The 19,781-nt window shown below is 40.0% G+C and overlaps 1 protein-coding gene across 2 annotated transcripts; it reads left to right on the top strand.

The window, feature by feature from the left end:
* Positions 1 to 356: 356 nt before the first annotated feature.
* cldn19 (claudin 19) lies at positions 357 to 13,050 on the top strand. Of its 2 annotated transcripts, none has more exons than XM_026169031.2 (5): positions 357 to 1,180; positions 7,331 to 7,495; positions 8,135 to 8,219; positions 9,398 to 9,544; positions 12,131 to 13,050. In XM_026169031.2, exons 1-5 carry the CDS (start codon positions 958 to 960, stop codon positions 12,177 to 12,179), a joined length of 669 nt encoding a protein of 222 aa, XP_026024816.1. In that variant the 5' UTR covers positions 357 to 957; the 3' UTR covers positions 12,180 to 13,050. The 2 variants fall into 2 exon arrangements, with proteins under 2 accessions (XP_026024816.1, XP_026024817.1); XM_026169032.2 differs by lacking the exon at positions 12,131 to 13,050 and adding an exon at positions 11,640 to 12,016.
* Positions 13,051 to 19,781: the final 6,731 nt, after the last annotated feature.

The following is a 19,781-nucleotide window of genomic DNA, read 5'->3' as shown; positions in this document are numbered from 1 at the left end:
CTGGATGTGACATGCTCTTTACAGGCTCGGCATTGTTTGGAGCTGATTTATGTACATTTGTTGCGCTTCATCACAACCTTCCCCACACCTCCTATGGAGGGGGTAGACTTTGAAAGAATCAGCACATGTACCATGCGCTGATTCTTTGGAATTCCCCGGTTGGATTAGCACAGTCTTATAAGAATTGCCTAATTCTGTCTCCACCTATGGTGCTTTCCCTCCAAAGCCAGATCTTTTTGCTTTTCCTTTCCCTCTCTGTTTGAAACGGCTCTTACTCTCCTCTATCAACCCTTTCCTCCTCCCTCCCAGTAGGCGTTGCTACAACACAGTCCAATCAGAAACCAACCCATTTATTCATCCCTCCATGGTCAGCTTGTTGTGTCCACATGTTTCTTTTTTCTTTTTTCCCATTTTTTCCTTCTACCCCTCATTGTGCCACATGAGCCTGGAGTAGATAGAAAGACTGTAGTGGAGCGAAAGTTAGCAAGCAACCGAGAGAAAGACAGAGAGAGAGAGACTGGAGGAAGTCATGCAGAGTGTGAGGCAGCCCAGCGGCAATGCTTGATGAACTGAACTGCTGACCAGTTCTTTCTTCACTTTGACTGAACCTCACAGGGATCAAGAAATCAGACGAGAGATTCCTGATCTGAAGAGATCAGCTCGTTGTCTTCACTGAGGGGCAGAAAAACCAGGCAAGGACGTGGAGAGGAAAAAGAGAGCATTAGAGACAAGGAGACAGAGGAGAGTTCTACAAATGCGAATTGGAGCAGAGGAGCACAAGGAGATGCTCAGAGGGACCAGATAGTGGCAAGAAAAGCAAGACAAGTAGCAAGTGTGCCCACAGAGACCGCTCAAAGAAAGGGCGACGCATTAGGAGGAGTTAGAAGCTGTTGCGAGTCAAGCAGGGAGAGAAAGAACAAGACAAGACAGAAAACAGAGAGACAGTGTTAGAGAAGAATGGCTAACTCAGGTCTACAGTTGTTGGGTTACTTTCTGGCGTTGGGTGGCTGGATTGGCATCATCTCCACAACTGCCTTGCCCCAGTGGAAGCAGTCATCGTACGCCGGCGATGCCATCATCACGGCTGTGGGTCTGTACGAGGGGCTGTGGATGAGCTGTGCCTCACAGAGTACGGGACAGGTGCAGTGCAAGATCTTTGACTCCATGCTCTCGCTGGACAGTGAGTACCACATTTGAATTTGCTCCTAAAACCCAAGGATCTCTAACTTGTAGCAGTGCCCTTTTCCTACTCACGGTGATGTCCTTGTCTTTAAAGAAATCCATGTTAGGTATCACTTCTGTTTGGAGTGCAGGTTCATTGTAAAGGATTTTCAGGTTTGATTCTGTTGGATGTGAAGTTACTGTGAAGTTATATTCAATGTACAATTACTCAGATGACGAAGAGTAAAATTCAATTAAACTGCTAATGTGCTGATAAACTTTTTTCACTTTTCAATCACACTCCTTCCTTTCTTTCAAACTACTTTCCTTCTTTTATTTTATATTTTTAATTACCGTAACATTTGTCAACCTTTTGTTCTGCTTTGTTATACAAAATTTTCCCAAGAAACATCTTTTGTGGTACACTACACATGTATTATAGTTATTATATACTACGGTACACAGTTATTATAGTATGGCCCATTCATGTGTGCCGACTCTTGCCATTAATCAGCAGCAAAAACAGAAGAAAAACAACTCCCTGAGTGCTAAATGCTAACTGGGATGCAATAAACATGCAAGCTATAAATCTTACTTCAAATGCTGCTGTTCACATCTTTATTACAGCTTAGTTTCTTTATTAGAACTCCAAAACACCATGCGTAGAGTGTGATGAGTAGGAGGGGGTTCGGAATGTGGGGTTCGGACGTAAATTAGCTCAGAATACGAGTCTCCTGTCATCTCCAATCTGTGAGCTGGACCTAGTGAGTCATAATTAAAGGCACACAGATTATATGAATCCATCCATCTACTGTCTGCTTAAATTATCCTATTAGAGATTCTAATGAAAGACTAGCGGGTGTTAAGGGGGGGAGGCTTGGTCAGAAGGCACTTTCACAATACAATTCATTTGTTTTTCTCTGTGGTTACTGCTGTGGCACGCTTTCCTTGGAACAACAAATGAGGCACTTTGCAAACATTTTGGCGGTTCTGTGAGTCCTCCTATCAACACACTTTCTGATGGCGATCGTTGTGATGGGGCGTCCGAGCTGATCTCCCATCTCCTTTGGTTCCTTGCAGCAATAAGAACAGTGTATTGTCTTTGGGCATGAATAGAGGCTGTTAGGAGAAGAAAAGGGTAGTTGTTGAGCTAAAGTCCAGAGATATTCCCAGAATGTGCTCTATCGTCCCCACACGAGCACATTGTTCCACTTGTCCGTTAACCTCTTAACATCCATCGAGTCTCCTCGAGTTATTGTTGGATTTTGCTAGATGGACAATTATTCCGAAACTAGAAGATGTTACCTTTCAAATAAAGACTACACAGTCATTTGGCATGACAGATTTTATGTTCCAAGCTTTTCCATTTAAATCATATAAACAGGTGATACATTTATAAAACTCTATAGATGTTAACAAATTACCAGAAATTCATCTAGAAAACAGGGGGCAGGGTTAGGACTAGGATAACATACCCAATTGTTACAGAATAAAACATTCTTGAACAATCTCTGCTTTGTTTAGATTTTCCCCAGACACATTACGAAACAGAACTGATTTAATCACATGTCCCGGATCAGGTCGGAATCTCGGGTATTGGTTTGATCAGGCACAAATAGGTCTGAAGGAGCTCCTCTCGCCTGGGTATGTTCGCAGCAGGAGCAGCATGTGACGGCGGGTATAATTGTTCACTAGACTGTGCTGATGTGGCCAAGCAAATGTGGTGGAAAGTGCTGCAGGTTTACTGAGCATTTTGCTCAAGAAGAAGACAGTGGTCAAAATAACAGATGGCTGTTATTTGCCAGATGAGGTGAAGGAGGATGGTGGTGCTGAAAGGACAGCTCTTTGCATCCAGTAAAATCTGAGCGTGACATTGACCTGCCTCTGCCAATCTGTGTGTCGCACTAAATAGCAACCTCTTGCACATTTGACATAAAAGGCATAGATGTTTCCTGTGGATGCCAGACATTCATGTAAAAGGTTAAGTCTGCTTTATAAATCGAACTTGACAATGAGTTTCTGAAGACACTATTCATAGTAAAATAGTTTCTATTATACAATACATCTTGAAATGTATGCACATTTGGTCAGTCAAACCTACTTTATCTATGGCCAGTTAGGTAGAAATGTTCTTGTATTAGATTCTTGTATTTCTTTTAAGATCAAAGCCAACAACGTGTCCCTCCAAACTATTTGACATTTATACCCATCTGTCAGTCTTTGTCCCCATGCTTTGCCTACTCCACGATTCTTGACCTATGTCTTTAAAAACACAAATACATGTGTTGTAAAAAGGCTAAAATGTCCATAATAAAACTGTCAGTCAGGACACTAGTTTGACATCCAGGTGGGAGCTACTTTCCTTTTCACTTTCTGTTTGTGTAAGTTCTGGTAAGCCACAAAGTCAGCTCAGCTCGGTAGCGATTCTGGCAAATCAGCTGATTACTACATCAGCCCACATCAGCTGATGGCTCAGCTGATACCATTCTACACATCCATTTGGAAAATCCTATGAGAGCTGCTTCAACCTAACACACCCCCAACTGGTCGTGGCAGATGGCCCCGCACGTCCCTGAGCCTGGTTCTGCCGGAGGTTTCCTCCTTTTAAACTGTTTTTCCTTCCCACTGTCATCAAAGTGATTGCTCATAGGTGGCTGTCTGATAGTTGGGGTTTCTCTGTATTATTGTAGGGTATTTACCTTACAATACTAAGCAACTTAAGACATCTGTTATTGGGATCTGGTGCTATATAAATACAATTGAATGGAACGGAATTAAAATTCTGCAAAGCAAGCTACTTTGCAACCCACCTCCATGCTAGCTCTTCTTTTGATACTTTATCTGACTTACTCACAAGGGTTGTCATTGATGCCTCCTCTGATCTGAGCTGGGGTCTTGCTTCTGCCCTTCACACCTTATGCTTAACTTGTATGCACATTTAAGGGTGGTATCAGATAAGTCATGCAGATGTAATTAGCAGTTGTCTTAAGCTACAGTAATCTATACTGAGTAAAAAATATCATGGTTTACACAGGTTCACACTGTTTAGAATAAAAAACAAGCTGAGAGTCAGACATGGTAAAAATGGTTTTATAGGACAAATATTTCAAATATTTAGTATGCATCCAAAACAGCCAATGAGGGTTTGCAGTGTGTGTGGACTCACACAGACACTAATATTGATATTTACCTACAACAAATGCTTCAAATGCTGTGTGAATTGCACAGCATTCACACAGCATTGTGTGAATGCTGTAGGCATTCACACTATTGAGTTGGCTTTGACAAGTTAATATGGGTCCTTTAACTGGTATACACTGAAAAGAAATGACTAAAGGGTCAAGAGAAACAGAAGTTTATTCTTTGAGTTGAAATTGCATTGGAGGACTAAACTGTAAGTGTAAGGCACCGAGCAGGCAGAGAGCCAGTCTGTACAAAATAGACTCAAGTGACCTCACAATGGGACCTTACAGAGCCTACACACACACACACACACACACACACACACACACACACACACACACACACACACACACACACACACACACACACACTGAAAGGTTGTGGCTGGTACTGCCAATCTTAGCAGTGGAAAAAGAGAACCTAGTGGGTGGGTGAGCCAGCCTTCAACCAACTCTCTTTCTCACTTTCAATCCCTTCTTCTAGTCTCACCAAGGAAAACCGGTCAGTGGAGTCATTAGCCTAAACCCCCACACACCAGGAATGTCTACAGTGAATGAAAAACAACAGCAAAAAATTTCCAAATCCCTCTCTCTGGAAGACCATTCAGATACTCCATCAAAAGGAGCAATGGAGCCATAAATCAGACTTCAAAGATTGTTCCCCCTTCAAGTCCCTTCAGATCAGCTTTTGAAATGCTGCTTCACTGCCGCACCATGAATGATGGTGTGTGTATTTCTGTCACAATGACAAACGGTGACTTTAGCTTCCATCTCAGGCTGATACTCGACTGTACAGAACTCAGAGAATCGGATATTGGTAAAAATCATAGAAGCACTGCAGCAAAGAAAAAAATTAATACCTTGTTTTGGGAAAAGACATTTATTTAATCAGATTTGACTGGCAATTTTAAACATGCACTTTTTTTAGTCCCAAAGATCAATGCCCTGAAAGACAGTGTTGGCTGCTGAGTGGCAAAAGTTGCTCGTAGGAGGAATTAGTTTTTTGCTACTTGAGTCACAGAGCAAGGAACATCTCTACTTGAGCATTTGTTAACAGTAGAACAAGTCAACAAACACTTTTTCTGACACAGTTCTTGAAATCCTTACTACACATCAAACTATTCAGTAAGAACTTACAATGTTAACCACAGTGTAATAAGGGCACATTTAAAATGTCAATGTTAATGTTACTGTTAAGAAATACTGAAATGATAACTGATAATATTTACAAGTCATTATTAAAGTTCTACATTATGTTTATCTATAACATTATAGTTTGTATAATAAAAAAATAGAATTAATTTTAACATGTGGTATATTGTATTGTATTGTGTATCGTACTGCAGCTGATTCACTTCAGTTTTATTTATAGAGCGACAAATCACAGCAACAGTTGCCTTAATGTGCTAGAGATTATGACAATTATATAACAATTAAATCCTTGCATTTACATTTTTTTATGCTATACCATAATCAACAATTTTATGATAAAGGTTTAATTTCTGACCTGTTCTCATTCCTGGGGGATCAAATATTGATGCTTTAGGCACGTGCGCTTTGAAGATTCAGTGTCAGTGCTGTGGGAATAGTGAGACCAACACCCCTGACTTTGGCCGTATGGTGAACCAAAGCAAGTCAAGACTGTCTAAGAATAAAAGGAAACTAAATACTTAGTAAACATTTACAAACCAATATCGTCAGCAGACACTTTACAGCTACCACCAGACAATGTCCTCACATGTACCACTGACCTACTATTATAAATTACCATTATATTGTTGGTGCACAATAAAAAAAACTACCAAGTTATTATTTAGTAATAACCAACAGTGCTCCTTCTTCTTCTTCTTCTTCTTCTTCTTCTTCTTCTTCTTCTTCCTTTTACCTAGTAACATCCACAATGTTTTCAGGAGATAAATAAAATGATATATTTCAAAGGTCCTGGAATATAATGAGTGCATAATGGGATTTTTTTTAATGTGTCCTGGAGCTGTAAAAGCTAACAAAGGGGCAACACTAAAAAAATGAGTTTGCTGACTCTATTGAATTGTTTTCTGTTCAGCGTGTTTCCTGGGACATGCAAACACAACACCGGCTGCCGTTTTTTGAAAGTGATGCCTGTGATCTTGGCTGTGACACCTCTATGAGAAATCCCCCTGTTTACTTTAATTACCATATTTGTCAGCTTTGTCAGATATCACAATCGAGATGCTGGAATTTCCATGTTTTCTACCGCTGCTGGGATTTCAACAACCCCCTCGCTTGCTGTAAATAAGGCACGCTCCATCAGTATTTTGACGGTATTATTAGGCGCTCAGCATTGCTTTGCCTTTAACGTGTCTTTGAGTGGCTGTTGTTGAGGCAGTACACTCACATCGCTGTGGTGACGGCCCCGCGAAAACAATCTTTCTTTGTGACAAAGCCACACTAATCCCACTGTTTGAAACATGTAAAGTGGGGCCTCCTACAGTCAGTGTGAGCCAGAGAGAGACTTTCATCTCAGTCTGTTCCACCTACAGTCAATGTGTCTGTGCTCATATTGTGCTCTTACACATATGTGAGTAAATATGTGTAAATATGTTCCTCCCACTAAGTTATGTGTGTGCTGAGGCCTGTGTGGGTAGAGGATTCGATTTTAGAGACGGCAAAACCACAGTGGAACGATGTGGAGAAGATTTGAAGGATCATTTACGGTTCCAGAGTTTGGCCAGTAAAGTCACCTCTGGAACTACCCTGCTTGGAAAAGTAGGACAGTGGTGGACTCTCCCTAATGATCTGTCTGTCACAAATGCATGTGGTCTCCCATCAACCCTGCATGGCATGTATAGCTTCATTCCCCTCAGTTTTCACTTTCATGTTTAGAAATATTTGTGTCTTTCCAAATGATGGGCTGAAAGACTCTTTTCTTTTCTGTTTTCTCATCTCCTCACCACTTCTACATCCTCTACTTCATGTTTTATCTCTTTCCTCCCCTCTTTTTTCTCTAGTCCACATCCAGACATGCCGGGCCCTTATGGTGGTGTCAGTACTGCTGGGCTTTATTGGGATCATTGTCAGCGTGGTGGGCATGAAGTGTACCAAGGTGGGAGATAACAACCCAGCCACCAAGTCCCGCATCGCTATGACTGGAGGAGCACTCTTTCTGCTTGCAGGTGCAACTGTTGTTTTGCTTCATTTACCAGCATAAAAAGACGCTGTATTTCTGGCATTCAATGCATTTAGCAAGAGTGGTCTGGCATTTTTCTTGCAGTAGGGGTCTTCTGGGTAATTAGAGTCCCTGCTGTAAACAGGAAGTGGTCATTTTCGAGGCATTAGCTCTTGACCTCAGACCACAATCCCAAGGAAAGAAATTAAACTAAACAAGTATTTACTAAGCCAAGCCATTGGTGTTGTTGTAGCAACAGAATTAATTAGTGTAGTAAACTGACAGATAAGATAAAATAAAACGTTAGGAAAAAAATGACAGAAATTTCTGTGTATGTAAGCTGTGTATGTGCATCTCTCTCCACACACACACACCTTCATTCCAGTCTTTCCTTCAGGTGAACACCTAAGAACCTGTAGCTATCCGTTGTTTCAACCTCCTCACCCATGAGACATTTCCTGGGCTTAGTTGTATTTTTTTCCCCTAGAAGAAAAAAATTCCTTTGTCTCACTGACATTCAGAAAGAGGTGATTTCTGCCAGACCACTCTGCAAAGCACCTTGCCCGCTCCCTCTACTCCAGTTCCTGTAGTGTCATCAGAAAAGTTCTGCGGGTAGCATGGTCCTCACCTGTTTCTCCCTCCACAGGTTTATGCACACTGGTTTCTGTGTCCTGGTATGCCACTCAGGTGTCCTATCAGTTCTTTAACCCAAACACACCACCCAATGCCAGGTATGTGAATCATATTGTGATACACTCCTTTCTGTTTGAGCTGAGGGTTTAATCTCTTCATTAAAGAGCAAAAAACACCATAATCAAGTTGCGACTGCTACAATACTGTCAGTGTATTCAAAACCTGGAAGTATCAGATCTCGAATAAATATCACAATATCATATAATGAGATTGCAATGTTTGCAATAGTTTAATATTTCTTTAAAATGTTGTTGAAAAGAAAAAATGCAGAGGTGGGAAACACTAAATAGCCTGAATAAAAGATACCTGACAGTGATACTGTTTTCATTGGTCTAACACTGTTTTCAGTTATCACGCTGTTGTATTTGTGCTCAGTCTTCTTATTTTTTTGTTTGTTTGTATATTTGAAAATGTCATATTTTAGACTAGTCAAGAGGTTTTGTTGTACATAGAAGAAACAGGCATAAGTAAGCAGACTTCATCTCAAAGGTTTGAGGGACAATTAACATGATGTGATAAACTGGAACTACAGCCAGTGACAAAGATTCTGCAGTCAAATTACTGTTAAACTTAACGTGTTCTGTTTACAAAAACCACCTAGATGTGGCAAATAAAAATAATTAGGACTAGTTGCAGACACAACTGTTTTCAGCTGCTAATATCTGTATGACATATACGTCTAAAACAGCTAATGTTACTGGTTGCTGTTAAAAAGATGAGTTTAGCTGTAAACTGTAGTTATTACTAAAATAGTCAACATCTGTCGCCAATAGTTGCTAATAATGGCTGAAAAATATGACCAGTTGGTGATACAAATCACAAATAAACAATAATAGCTAGTTAGCTGCAAACATTTGGTTGGTAAGGAAAAACCATTGATTAATTTAGCAACATCATTTCCAAATATTTGATAATTTTGGCTTAGAAATATGATCAATGTACGATGCTAATAGTTTCCAGTTATGAAAAAAAGGAAAAACAAATCATTTAATACTAGTAGTTGTTACTTTTATCAAGTATTACAGCTGTAAAGCTCCTCTTATGACTAATGTGTATGCTAATGGTTAGTCTTCAATATCTAATAATTAAAATAATAAAATTTTTATCCATTTTTTATCGCCCACGCTTCAATATCCATTTATCCTTTATTTTGTGTATGTCTTTTTATGTCAGCATTTACACCTTATGCCTTGTTTATGCCTTGTTTCCTGTGCAGGTATGAGTTTGGCTCAGCCTTGTTTGTCGGATGGGCAGCAGCCAGTCTGACTGTTCTGGGTGGCTCTTTGCTGTGCTGCTCCTGCTCCAAAGAAGATATGCGAGGACAGCAATATTACCGCCAATCACAGCCTTCCACAGCAAGGGAGTACGTGTAAACCCCAACCCCTTCCAGCAGTCACCCAAACAGAGAGCAGAGGACACGCTTGGCACCACCCTCTTTTTTTCCCCTTGTAAATCTAACAAAAAGACTATCATGCATACACACATGCAATCATTTAGCTCAAAGACACTTCTTATCTTACACAGCAATACACGACATATGAAGTTGTACATATATGAGCATATTATCTACCAGTAGGATGTATGTGGCTATGAACCTAAAGAAGTACAAACTTATACGTAGAAAGTGTTAAGCTTGTATTGTGAGTTGACATCTCCTGCTTGTCATGATTTAATGTACTTTAAGAGGTAAGTACAGCGATACGATGAACACAAATTTAAGCACGGTACAGAAAAACATCGTTTGGAGCAAATTACACTGCAAATTAAAGGGCATTTCTTATCTGAGGAAGTACTGCAAAACTTGCTGAACTTTTACTAGCATGTCCTGTGCTTCCTGGTTGGAGCTGCATTGGTGTTTTACCTCCAAATTGCCACGTATGTTCACAGTCTACTGTTGCAGTTACGTGTGTAAGGGGACAAGGCCTGACCCTGTGTGCAAATGAGAAAAAAAGGATTTAATTTTGTAACTCACAGAGTTTAGAGCTCTAAACCACCAAACCTTTTCTATCTTTATATAGAATTCAAAACAAAACAAAGAATTTCTATGTTCTTAATTTATTTATTTAAGCTGTCGAGTGTTATTCAAACAAACATAATGAATGACAGTAAAGAAGCAGGCGTGTCTGGTGTCCTCCTAAGTGAGGAAGCCCCTGGACAACCATCTTATTAACAGCTGAGAAAATTTCTCACATATGGTAAAACTACACAGTCCTTTTTTACACCACAAGGACTTGATGAAGATCGCACATGCAGACACAATCTGAACTGCAGCAGTGGAGGGTGAATTGTTAGTTAAAGGTGTCTGTTTAGATGTGTAATGAGTATGACTGCTGCTGATTATCGCTCTTCCATTATACTTAACATGAGGAGAAAGAGGAGACTGTCATCGACACATATCATCACGCTCCATTTACTAACACCATCATTCCAGATTCATACACTCCCTCATCTCATAAGCTGTTGTATAACTAAACCAGTGCCTAAGATCTAAGCTATTCACACACATGAATAATCTTACTGAGAAGCTAAAAGATGTCAGCATACTATTATCTTTATATAATTTAGCATGATGAAGTGTTATATTTAACTCCACTGTTTGGTTGATTGCATATAGAAAAAACAGGTGGTCTTCAACCCACCGACTGCTCATTGAAGGTGAGGCACAATAGATACTTGCAACTATTGCCACATTAGACCCTTTAAAACTCAGCTGCTGCTAAATTGGCTCTTGAGTTCTCCCTTCATGCTCCCACATCACTTTGCCCCCATTTATGTTTCTAAAAGAGTTGGTCCATCACTGTTCCACATAAAAAAGCCATTAACTTTTCTTAGAATAGGTCCCAGTTGCCCCATTTCCCAGTTACATGGCTTCTCTTCTTAGAAGAGACTTATTTGTGGAGAGCTCTATTATTCTCAAACTTGGCAGGTGGACGGTGAAGGTCTATAGGAAATTCTTTGTACTTGTACTAAATAAAATGAGATGTCAATGGGATGTCAAGCATCTCTGCTCTGCTGTCGTAGCGACTGTGACATCTCCCCATTTCTATATGACTGGAAATGAGCAACTAGGCCTATAAAGCCAACAGACAAGTGTTTACAGAGGTCAAGTCTGAAAGCCCTTTTCCCAGACACCTCTATGGAGGGAAGACTTTTATTTTTTTGCAGCTTCGAGTATGTCTCTTGTGGCAGAGAATGCAGGATTAAGGCAGTTCCACATCACCCCAGACAGCAGTATAGCTGTTCATTGACTCTATATGTTTCTGCCCACCTTTATTAGTCATTCTGTAGGGTAAATGTTCTATTTTAACCCGAACAGTGCTAGCCAGCTTCCATGTAACACTGATTCTGAAACCTGTCGGCTAACATCTCAGTCATCCCTCTGGCTCTCTAACATGGTGGGAATCTGAGAGTTCTTGATGTGTCTTATCCTGACTGTCTTCTTCTCTCCTCTAATTCAGGGCAGAGTTGTTGAGTGAAACTAGTTTCCCTGACTGATCAGCCCCCGCCTTTTTATCGAGGACTTTCCGACTCTCCCACCACTGTCTCCCCATCCCCCCTTCATTTCCTGTTACCTCTTTACCTTCCAATTTGGACCTCTTGTAGATGATTTCCTTTTTCTCAATAATACATCTGCACCTTATCACTTTTAATGGGAACCAAGGTGTACTGTCTTCTTCCGACCCCCTCTCCGTCTCTGAGCCGTCTCTGTAAATATGGACTCATGTGGTCAGACGTTTTCTTTAAGAAATAAGATATCAACCCTCTGCTACACCTCCTGTTCCCCCTTCTGTCCAAATATTGGTGCAAAGTTAACAATAAACTGAAACATACTGTTGTGCTGATTCGTAGTTTCACTTACAGCCTATGACCTCTGGGTGTTTTTGTAAATGTGAGGTTTTTTTCTTGTCGCTGTGACTGAAACGTGTCTTTTTTCCCTTTTGAATTGCAGACCAAATGTTAAAAGTACCCCACCAGAGAAAAGGGAGCAGTACTTGTAGTTTGGGAGAGTCTTCTGGCCCTACCATGGTTTAAATTCTGTCAACAGACAAAACCCTTTCACTGAGAAATTCAAAACAGACAAGAATGAATTTATGAACAGCAAACACTCAAGCATATTGCAACAACATATATTAATCTTTGTTGAGATTAATGAAATTGTTTGGGGAAATGTTTTATGAATTAGATGTACTTAGGGGGTTTGACATCCTCATCTGTGTTGTTGACTTTGGGAGAGACAGTCATTCAGGGTATGTTTTCTATAACATGTTAAAAAACCCAGGTGTATATACCACCAACTTTACTCCTTTTTTTTTTTTACTACATATAATGTTTTACTACAGTGCCTTATAACACATGTTTGCACACATGTATGTGAATTCTCTGTTTTCCATCCCATCTGAGGGATGTGTGTCCACAGCTACTCTGCTAGGACTTGTGTTTCCCTTTGTTTCTATTGTTGGAGTTCCAAAAACGAATGTGAAGCTACTCTACAGTACCACTTATGAACAAAAAGGACAAATACATGATAGATCTGCCACGTGTTGCCTTATGCCACTGTAAACTCTGTGCCTGTTTCCAAGTAGTCTGGGCTGAGGATATACCAAGTGCATCCATTGTGTATCGTCAGGTGCCAATATGATTTTGTGTGAATGGAAGAGTCGTCGTATTATTGACTCTTAAGGACGTACTGTATTGTGTGCTGTCTCCTGTACTAAGGAATGCCAGTTTGCTGAGAGTTAAAATGCCTGCATTTATTTACCATGCCTTTCTTTTTCTCTAATATTTACCTCCTTCATGTCGTGTATCATCTCATTTACCTGTATACCCGTCTGTTTCCTTTAGAATGAAGTAAACAGAGATGGAAAAATGGATTTGGCTATGACTCAGTACTTTATCAGTTTTTTCCCTACTTTTCACCCTTGCCTGACTTTTTGCCCACTCCCCCCACTCATTCCTCCATTCCAGCTCAAATCCTTCTTTTGCACCCTGTTGTTCAATAATTGCAGATGTGGAATTCCACTTCTGCTCCACTGGACTGAAGCCTTGTTGGCGCTGTGCTGAGCAAGTTAACCTTGCAAGTCCACCTTTGAGAATGTCTGGTGTTGTAGAGTTTGAGCTAGAAAACATTTTAAATTGTGATCTTGGCTAGAATTACTCATTTTTAACTGACTTAAACAGGATAAGAGCGAGGGTCGTGCTTTTTCAAGTACTATTTTAATACGATATGCACATGTCTGTAAACATTACTAATTGTTCTGTTTTTTGTTATTGCTTACTTTGCTTTTGCTTTCTATGAAGATTAAGTGTTTTCGTAAACAGAAGATACAAACTTCACAGTTATGATTTTGGAGAAATAGACCCGGTGAAGTTTAGCCAAAGCTCACGCAAGATTTTGAGTCTCTGCGCTAGAATATCCAAATGGCAGCCTTCCAAAGTGTGTCTCTTTCAACCAAATCACCAAAAAGGAACGCTAACAATTCAATTCAATTCAATTCAATTCAATGTCATTTATACAGCGCCAAACACCAACAACAGTCCCCTCAAGGCTCAATAATACATACAGAGAAAAACCCAACAATCATATGACCCCCTATGAGCAGCACTTTGGCGACATTGGGAAGGAAAAACTCCCTTTTAACAGGAAGAAACCTCCGGCAGAACCAGGCTCAGGGAGGGGCGGGGCCATCTGCTGCGACCGGTTGGGGAGAGAGAAGGAAGACAGGATAAAGACATGCTGTGGAGAGACAGAGATTAATAACACGTATGATTCAATGCAGAGAGGTCTAACAATCAGTCATTATCTGGATGATGGAGTATCTGCAAGGAGCCAGCATGGTATGGTAAACTTATAGAAAGATTATGGTTTTCAGTACTGAAAAATTGTTACGCTTTTTTGGTCGTTAATAATAAAAAGTCAATCTGTGAATGTAATGGTGGTGATCAGACAACATTAAATTCTGTGTGCTTCATGCCCATCCACCATCCCAACCTCCACCTCATCTGCAGTTCTTGTACTGGCCCCAAAGGATGGCTTTGGATATTACTCGTGACCAGTGAAGTCATTCACAGAGGTAACAGAGGAGAGCTAAACTGTGTAATAGCCTTTGTTCATGTTTTGGTCAATCGTGTTTTCTTGCCAAGCTGCATAGGGTAAAAAGAGGAAACCCTTGGCAGAAGAGACTGAAAAATATAAATCCGATGAAAGAAAAGGTAAATCAACAATACCTTGATCTGATTTTTGTTAAGAACAAAAGCATTTTTCTAACTTAACACACCAGTTAAAACTAATTCTCCATTGAGAAGACTGTGGAGATGTCCAATACAATCTACTGCTGAAAAATTAAATATCCAACTCTTGTGATCTAAAAAAGTCAAGGTTTGATTAGGTTTAATTAAATTAAATAACTTTAAGTTTAGGCAGAAATCCTTAATTGGCCTCAAACAGAATATGAGGTAACTGTTTAACAGAAGAAATTGTTACAAAGAGAGGATTTTTCATACAATTGCAGTCATTCAGAATAATATGATACCTTTACATTTCAATATAAAAGTACCAATTATCAAAACAATTTATTTTATGTCCAGTTCTGTAAGCATGGATTTCAAAGAGTCTAATACCTTCTCTGATTAAAATACTAGTAAACTATACTCCATATATATTGGGACCAAAATTCAGTTTAACTATCAGCTAACTTGACAAGTTTACGTGCAAAACAAAGACAACTTATTTAGAATACTAAATACTAAGAGCTAATAGAATACAAAACTTTCTCTCACCAAAAGAAGAAACTTCTTGGACTCTACTGATAGTCAGATATTTTTTAAAAAATCTCCCTAAAGCTGCTGTCAGCAATGGTGACAGAGAAGTTCAGCTCAGTAACTCCAAAAAGCAGAGGTGATATTTTGAAAGACACCTGACTATCTGCTGTATCCCACAACTTTGAGCCTTGCCAGTTCCCAAGATAAAAGTTAAATCATTCAAACCATTATGATTGGGGGAATTACCTACACAACCAGTACTTTTGTAAGAAGTTGTAAACATTTGCTAAAAAAATTTTTTGCTAAAAATTTTGGTAATTTAAAAAAAGGATTCTATGGGCAGTGACTTTTTCCCCGCAACTTTCACGTTGGCTCAGTGATGACCTCAAAGGGTTGAAATGGCCATAAACCTTCCACACATGCATGGATGTGAGGTTGTTATTAAGTAGGAAATGTACTTTTTTGAACAAACTTGTGCATGTGTAAAATGACATGCAGAGACCTACAACAACAAGAACAATGCAGAACGACTGAACCCCTTAAGCAGTGACAGGCTCGTAAAAGATGACGAGCCTGTTAAAGCTCGTTAAAGCTGCAGAACGACAGCTGGATCATGAGCTTGTGTACGGAACCAGAATAGTGCAGTTTGAGGTAAAACACACACACTGAGGAGAGAAGTGGTGAGAGCAGAACGTGAAATCTAACACGTGCCTGGCATTTACGGATGCACCAACACTACCTGCGGCTGTGCGGTCTGTATCCCATTAACAACATGCAAAAACACACAGAAACATTTGCCTCAGCTGTGTATGTACAGGAGCAGTTTTATGTGAGTTATAGCACGTTCATAAAACTCGCAATAAACACGTGTATAACTGTGCGTGTTTGGCATTTTTCTGCTAAGTTTATGAGATGACTTATTGTCTGCTTCTTCATAAATCTTCACTGACCTACTTATTAATTTAAGCACAATACAGAGGTTACATGATGAACCCAATGAACTGATGTTTGCAGTAATAACCAAAGAATTATAGTAAACACAGGAATGCGTTTTCCCACTCTGAATGATGGATGGTGCCTCGCACATGTGTGTTTGATTGGGACTTGAAAAATGTGGTAATTCAGGAATGTGAAAATGGAAACTATCTCTTTAACTGCCTAACTGCAAACATCATTGCAACAATAAAACATGTTTTCATCGTGAGCCTCACCATTCATACCGAGGAAGAAGATAAAAGTGGATATCAATACTTGACTGAGCAGCAGCGGGGTGTTCAACAACAGTTCCAGTGAATGTTTGCAGACAGGTAGAGCGCTGATGAAGAGGTTGTTAATCACATTAAGGTTTGCATCTTTAAATTTAAGTCTTGTCGTTGTAGTGTGAAGATGACATGTTGTTTTCTGGTTAAGGGAGTCTCTGATATAAGTATATGACTATGGGTGAAGTCAGACAGCAATACCACACTTCCCACCATCAACCACTACGAGGTCCAAGCTGAGATGTTATTCAAGGCCTCTGCAAGGCCACCAATCAATCAGGAGATAAAGTAGACTATAAATGTTTGAATATGCCTTACGGGATTGAAAAAAAGTTTTATCTATGATCCTCTCCATTTCTTTCAGTGATGGCATTATCATAAATTCAGGATGTGCAAGGAAAAATGGAAACCGCTGTTTCAAAGGAACACCCTACCTTGAGTCTGGATTTCTTAAACAATCGTTTGTTAGCACCATTAAACTCATGCTACCGGCTGGTATTCTCAGCCTCTATGAAACCTTTTTCTGTGAATTCATCCGCCTGCGAGCTCAGTCTCTAACTGGACCAAAGCGCTTTCAAGTTCTTTTAGCTTGAGTTGGCAGGTCTGTCTGTGAGCTTCACTTTGTGTCTGGCAGCAAAGCACACTGAGAATGACACAGACCCAGGAGCTGAGGACCGGTTTAATAATTCACAATGCTCCTATTACAGCGTGAGCTCAAGTCAAAGAGATGCATTTGTTAGTTTAGTGCCCAAAAAGTGATGTTTTTGGGCACTTTTGTATTTAGTGCAATATATGCTGTAGTTTTTAAGATGGGAGAACTGTTTGTAATAATAGATGATATGCTCGGCCTTTGTGAATGGCAATATTAGCAGAATAGGTGAATGAGGCAATCCTCAGTAGACGAAACTTTCAGCTTTATGATTTTACAGGATCTGTAGGTGCATCTCCAAAGTGTGGGTATTATGTACATTTACACTTGTAATGCAAGTGATTGTTAAAGTTGAAAACCCTGATAAAATCCTATAGTGTGACCGTGTGATGACACCTACTTCCTGTCTGTATTTGGTGTAAATATCCGCTCCATGCAACAACAGGCTCCCTGTACCAGAAGCACCCGAGAGAAACACACCCATACAAGCCAAACCAATCCACAGATTTGAGTTCAGACAATCAGAAGAGAAAACTAACTCAAACTGCTTCTGGCTGGATCTGATTAGGAGTGTTTTTCAAGAGCAGTGTCTGCAGTACTAGCCTCCAAACAGACAGAGGGTGCCAGAGACCTGCAGCAGCCTGCGCCGATCTGGCACACCAGGAATCAGTGTAGTGCACTTCAAGCGGGGTATCATGATCGGGACAGAGGCCAAAGTCAACACGCACATCCCCACCAATGCTAATCTCATCACTATCATGTCAACTGTGAGAAAAAGAGAGGAAAAAGTCACACAGCAGGAGATCCCTGCTAACAACTAATGACTTTAACGTTGTTGGAGCCTTTGTAACATCTATTCTGGAACTTTGCCAGAGCAGCTGTTGTAAATGTACCTGAGCTTCACGAGCAGTAAAGGCTCCTTTTTCTTTTTTCTTTTATGCCAGCAAAGATCCTGAAACAAGAGCAAAACAACATCACGTGTGCCTGGCAGGTTATCCATGTAGTCCAACACACTTTCCCCAAAGACCAATGAGGTAAGTGCCTCTTTAGATCCTTTCTTAATCAAAGGAAAAGTTATGAAACTGCAAATAGTAACACAAGACATGTGACGTTCAATAACATTGTCTCAGAGTTTGTCAGTAGTGCAGCCTGGTGCCAACAGCCTGCGTGTTCCTGCCCTCCAACAGTCCTTTCCAGCAGCAGCGATTAGCAGCAGCAGGCTCGCCAATGCTATGAGCAGCCCCACATTCGCCTGTGGTTAGCTGGCAGAAAAAATGCAACAACTTTTATCATCAAAATAATCCAAAGAAAAGTGACTTTGCAAATGTTAAATAATTGCAATTTTTCCCCCCATCGCCGTTCATAGAAAAACTGCTAGATGTTCTTATTATTTCTACAATGGCAGTTTTATTCTTTGGTGTCTGTTTGGAGTTCAAACTATAACTATATCTAAGGTAGTATGCCAACCAATATATCCCCTCTATATATAGTTATATATAAAGCTAACCACCAATTATCAAATGAATAAAAGTAGCACAGAAGTACACATCTCTTTCTACAGTGAGCAATGAATTTTAAACAATCGAGTGCGCATGATTACGACCTTTTAAAAGCTATTCTAAGCTTTAGATAATATATAACTATAATTTAGCAAAGATGGAAGAACAAGAAAAAAGATTTCCAGAGTGCTTTGAAAACTTCCATAAGCACTGAACATTGCAAGGCACTGTTTTGAAAGAAGTTACATTATCTTTTAATGAGCAAAATTTCTTCAACTGTTAAAATGATCTCCCTGTGTCTTGGAACAGCCTTTCCTTATATATCTTGGGGAAAGAAACATCACAGTAATCTTGCAGCTGTCATGAGGGTAATGAACAGTGGTGTGAAACTACTGAAAAAGAAAAAAAAACCCTTACCTCACAGAAAAGCACTGACTGATTCTCAGAGAGACTGTTTCTGTGTTTGCTTCCAGAAAAGAGCAAAATGGGAGAAACGTAGTGCAAAAGCAGAGCGCTACAGTGTGCACACAACTGTGTGTCTTTGCCCTCGATCATTCCTAAATTAAGTGGTGTGGGCTCGTGTCAGTGAGGTTTGGCAAAGGGCTGAAATTAAGAATCTAAATGCATTAACCACGCATGACCTTCACAACTGACTTTCTATTGTGCTGTCCTCTCTGTTTATCCTTTGTGAAGTTCCACTGCCTGTTCGTCTCAACTCTGCCTTGAGAGGCGGGGAAAAAAGATACTTATCCCCTCAAACAGAGAGAAAATCTGTCTCATTTTAGGACATTTTCTACCATTTAATAGTGCTCAGATGTGGTGGGGAGATATTTGTTTTGAGATGACAAGATAAAAAGGAAAACATTCAAATGCAGCAGGGAGAAAGCAGATCGTGTGCGAGACAAAAGAAACAGACAGAGCAATATTGAAATGTTCAGATGGATTATTGCCGAGTGAAAATGACAGCAGGCTGGGTGCCAGCTGCCCCCCCGGAGCTGTTGTAGACGAGCTGAAGAGGGCAGTGTTTGTCTTCCTACCACACTGCACCATAGTGGGAGGATTTAAGTTGTTAGGCATTTGAGAAAAAAACAAAAAGAAAAACTCTCATCCATAATTACTTTCAGTGATGTATACTGAATCTAGAAAGCTCTTTGCATATTAATATGGAGAATTAATAGGTTTCACAATAATTAAAAGTGAAAAAAAGAATTTACAAAGATTAGTTCAGGTCTTATACATATAGAAGATAATATGCACTTTAATAAAAATGCAAGGATTTAGTTGCAAGAGTTTCTGCTGGGCTGGTCATTAGCAATGGAGTTGAACATAGAGACTGATTGTTAACCAGCTGTATGTGTGTGTGTGTGTGTGTGTGTGTGCGTGTGTTTACTCCCCTGTTTAAATGTAAGTAATCATTTGTGTGCGTGTGTTTGT

The sequence above is a fragment of the Astatotilapia calliptera genome, chromosome 5 (assembly GCF_964374335.1).
Source record: "Astatotilapia calliptera chromosome 5, fAstCal68.1, whole genome shotgun sequence".
In the NCBI taxonomy this organism is placed as follows: domain Eukaryota; kingdom Metazoa; phylum Chordata; class Actinopteri; order Cichliformes; family Cichlidae; genus Astatotilapia; species Astatotilapia calliptera.
Note: the sequence above shows the minus strand (reverse complement) of the source record. Positions and strands in the feature narration are given on the sequence as shown.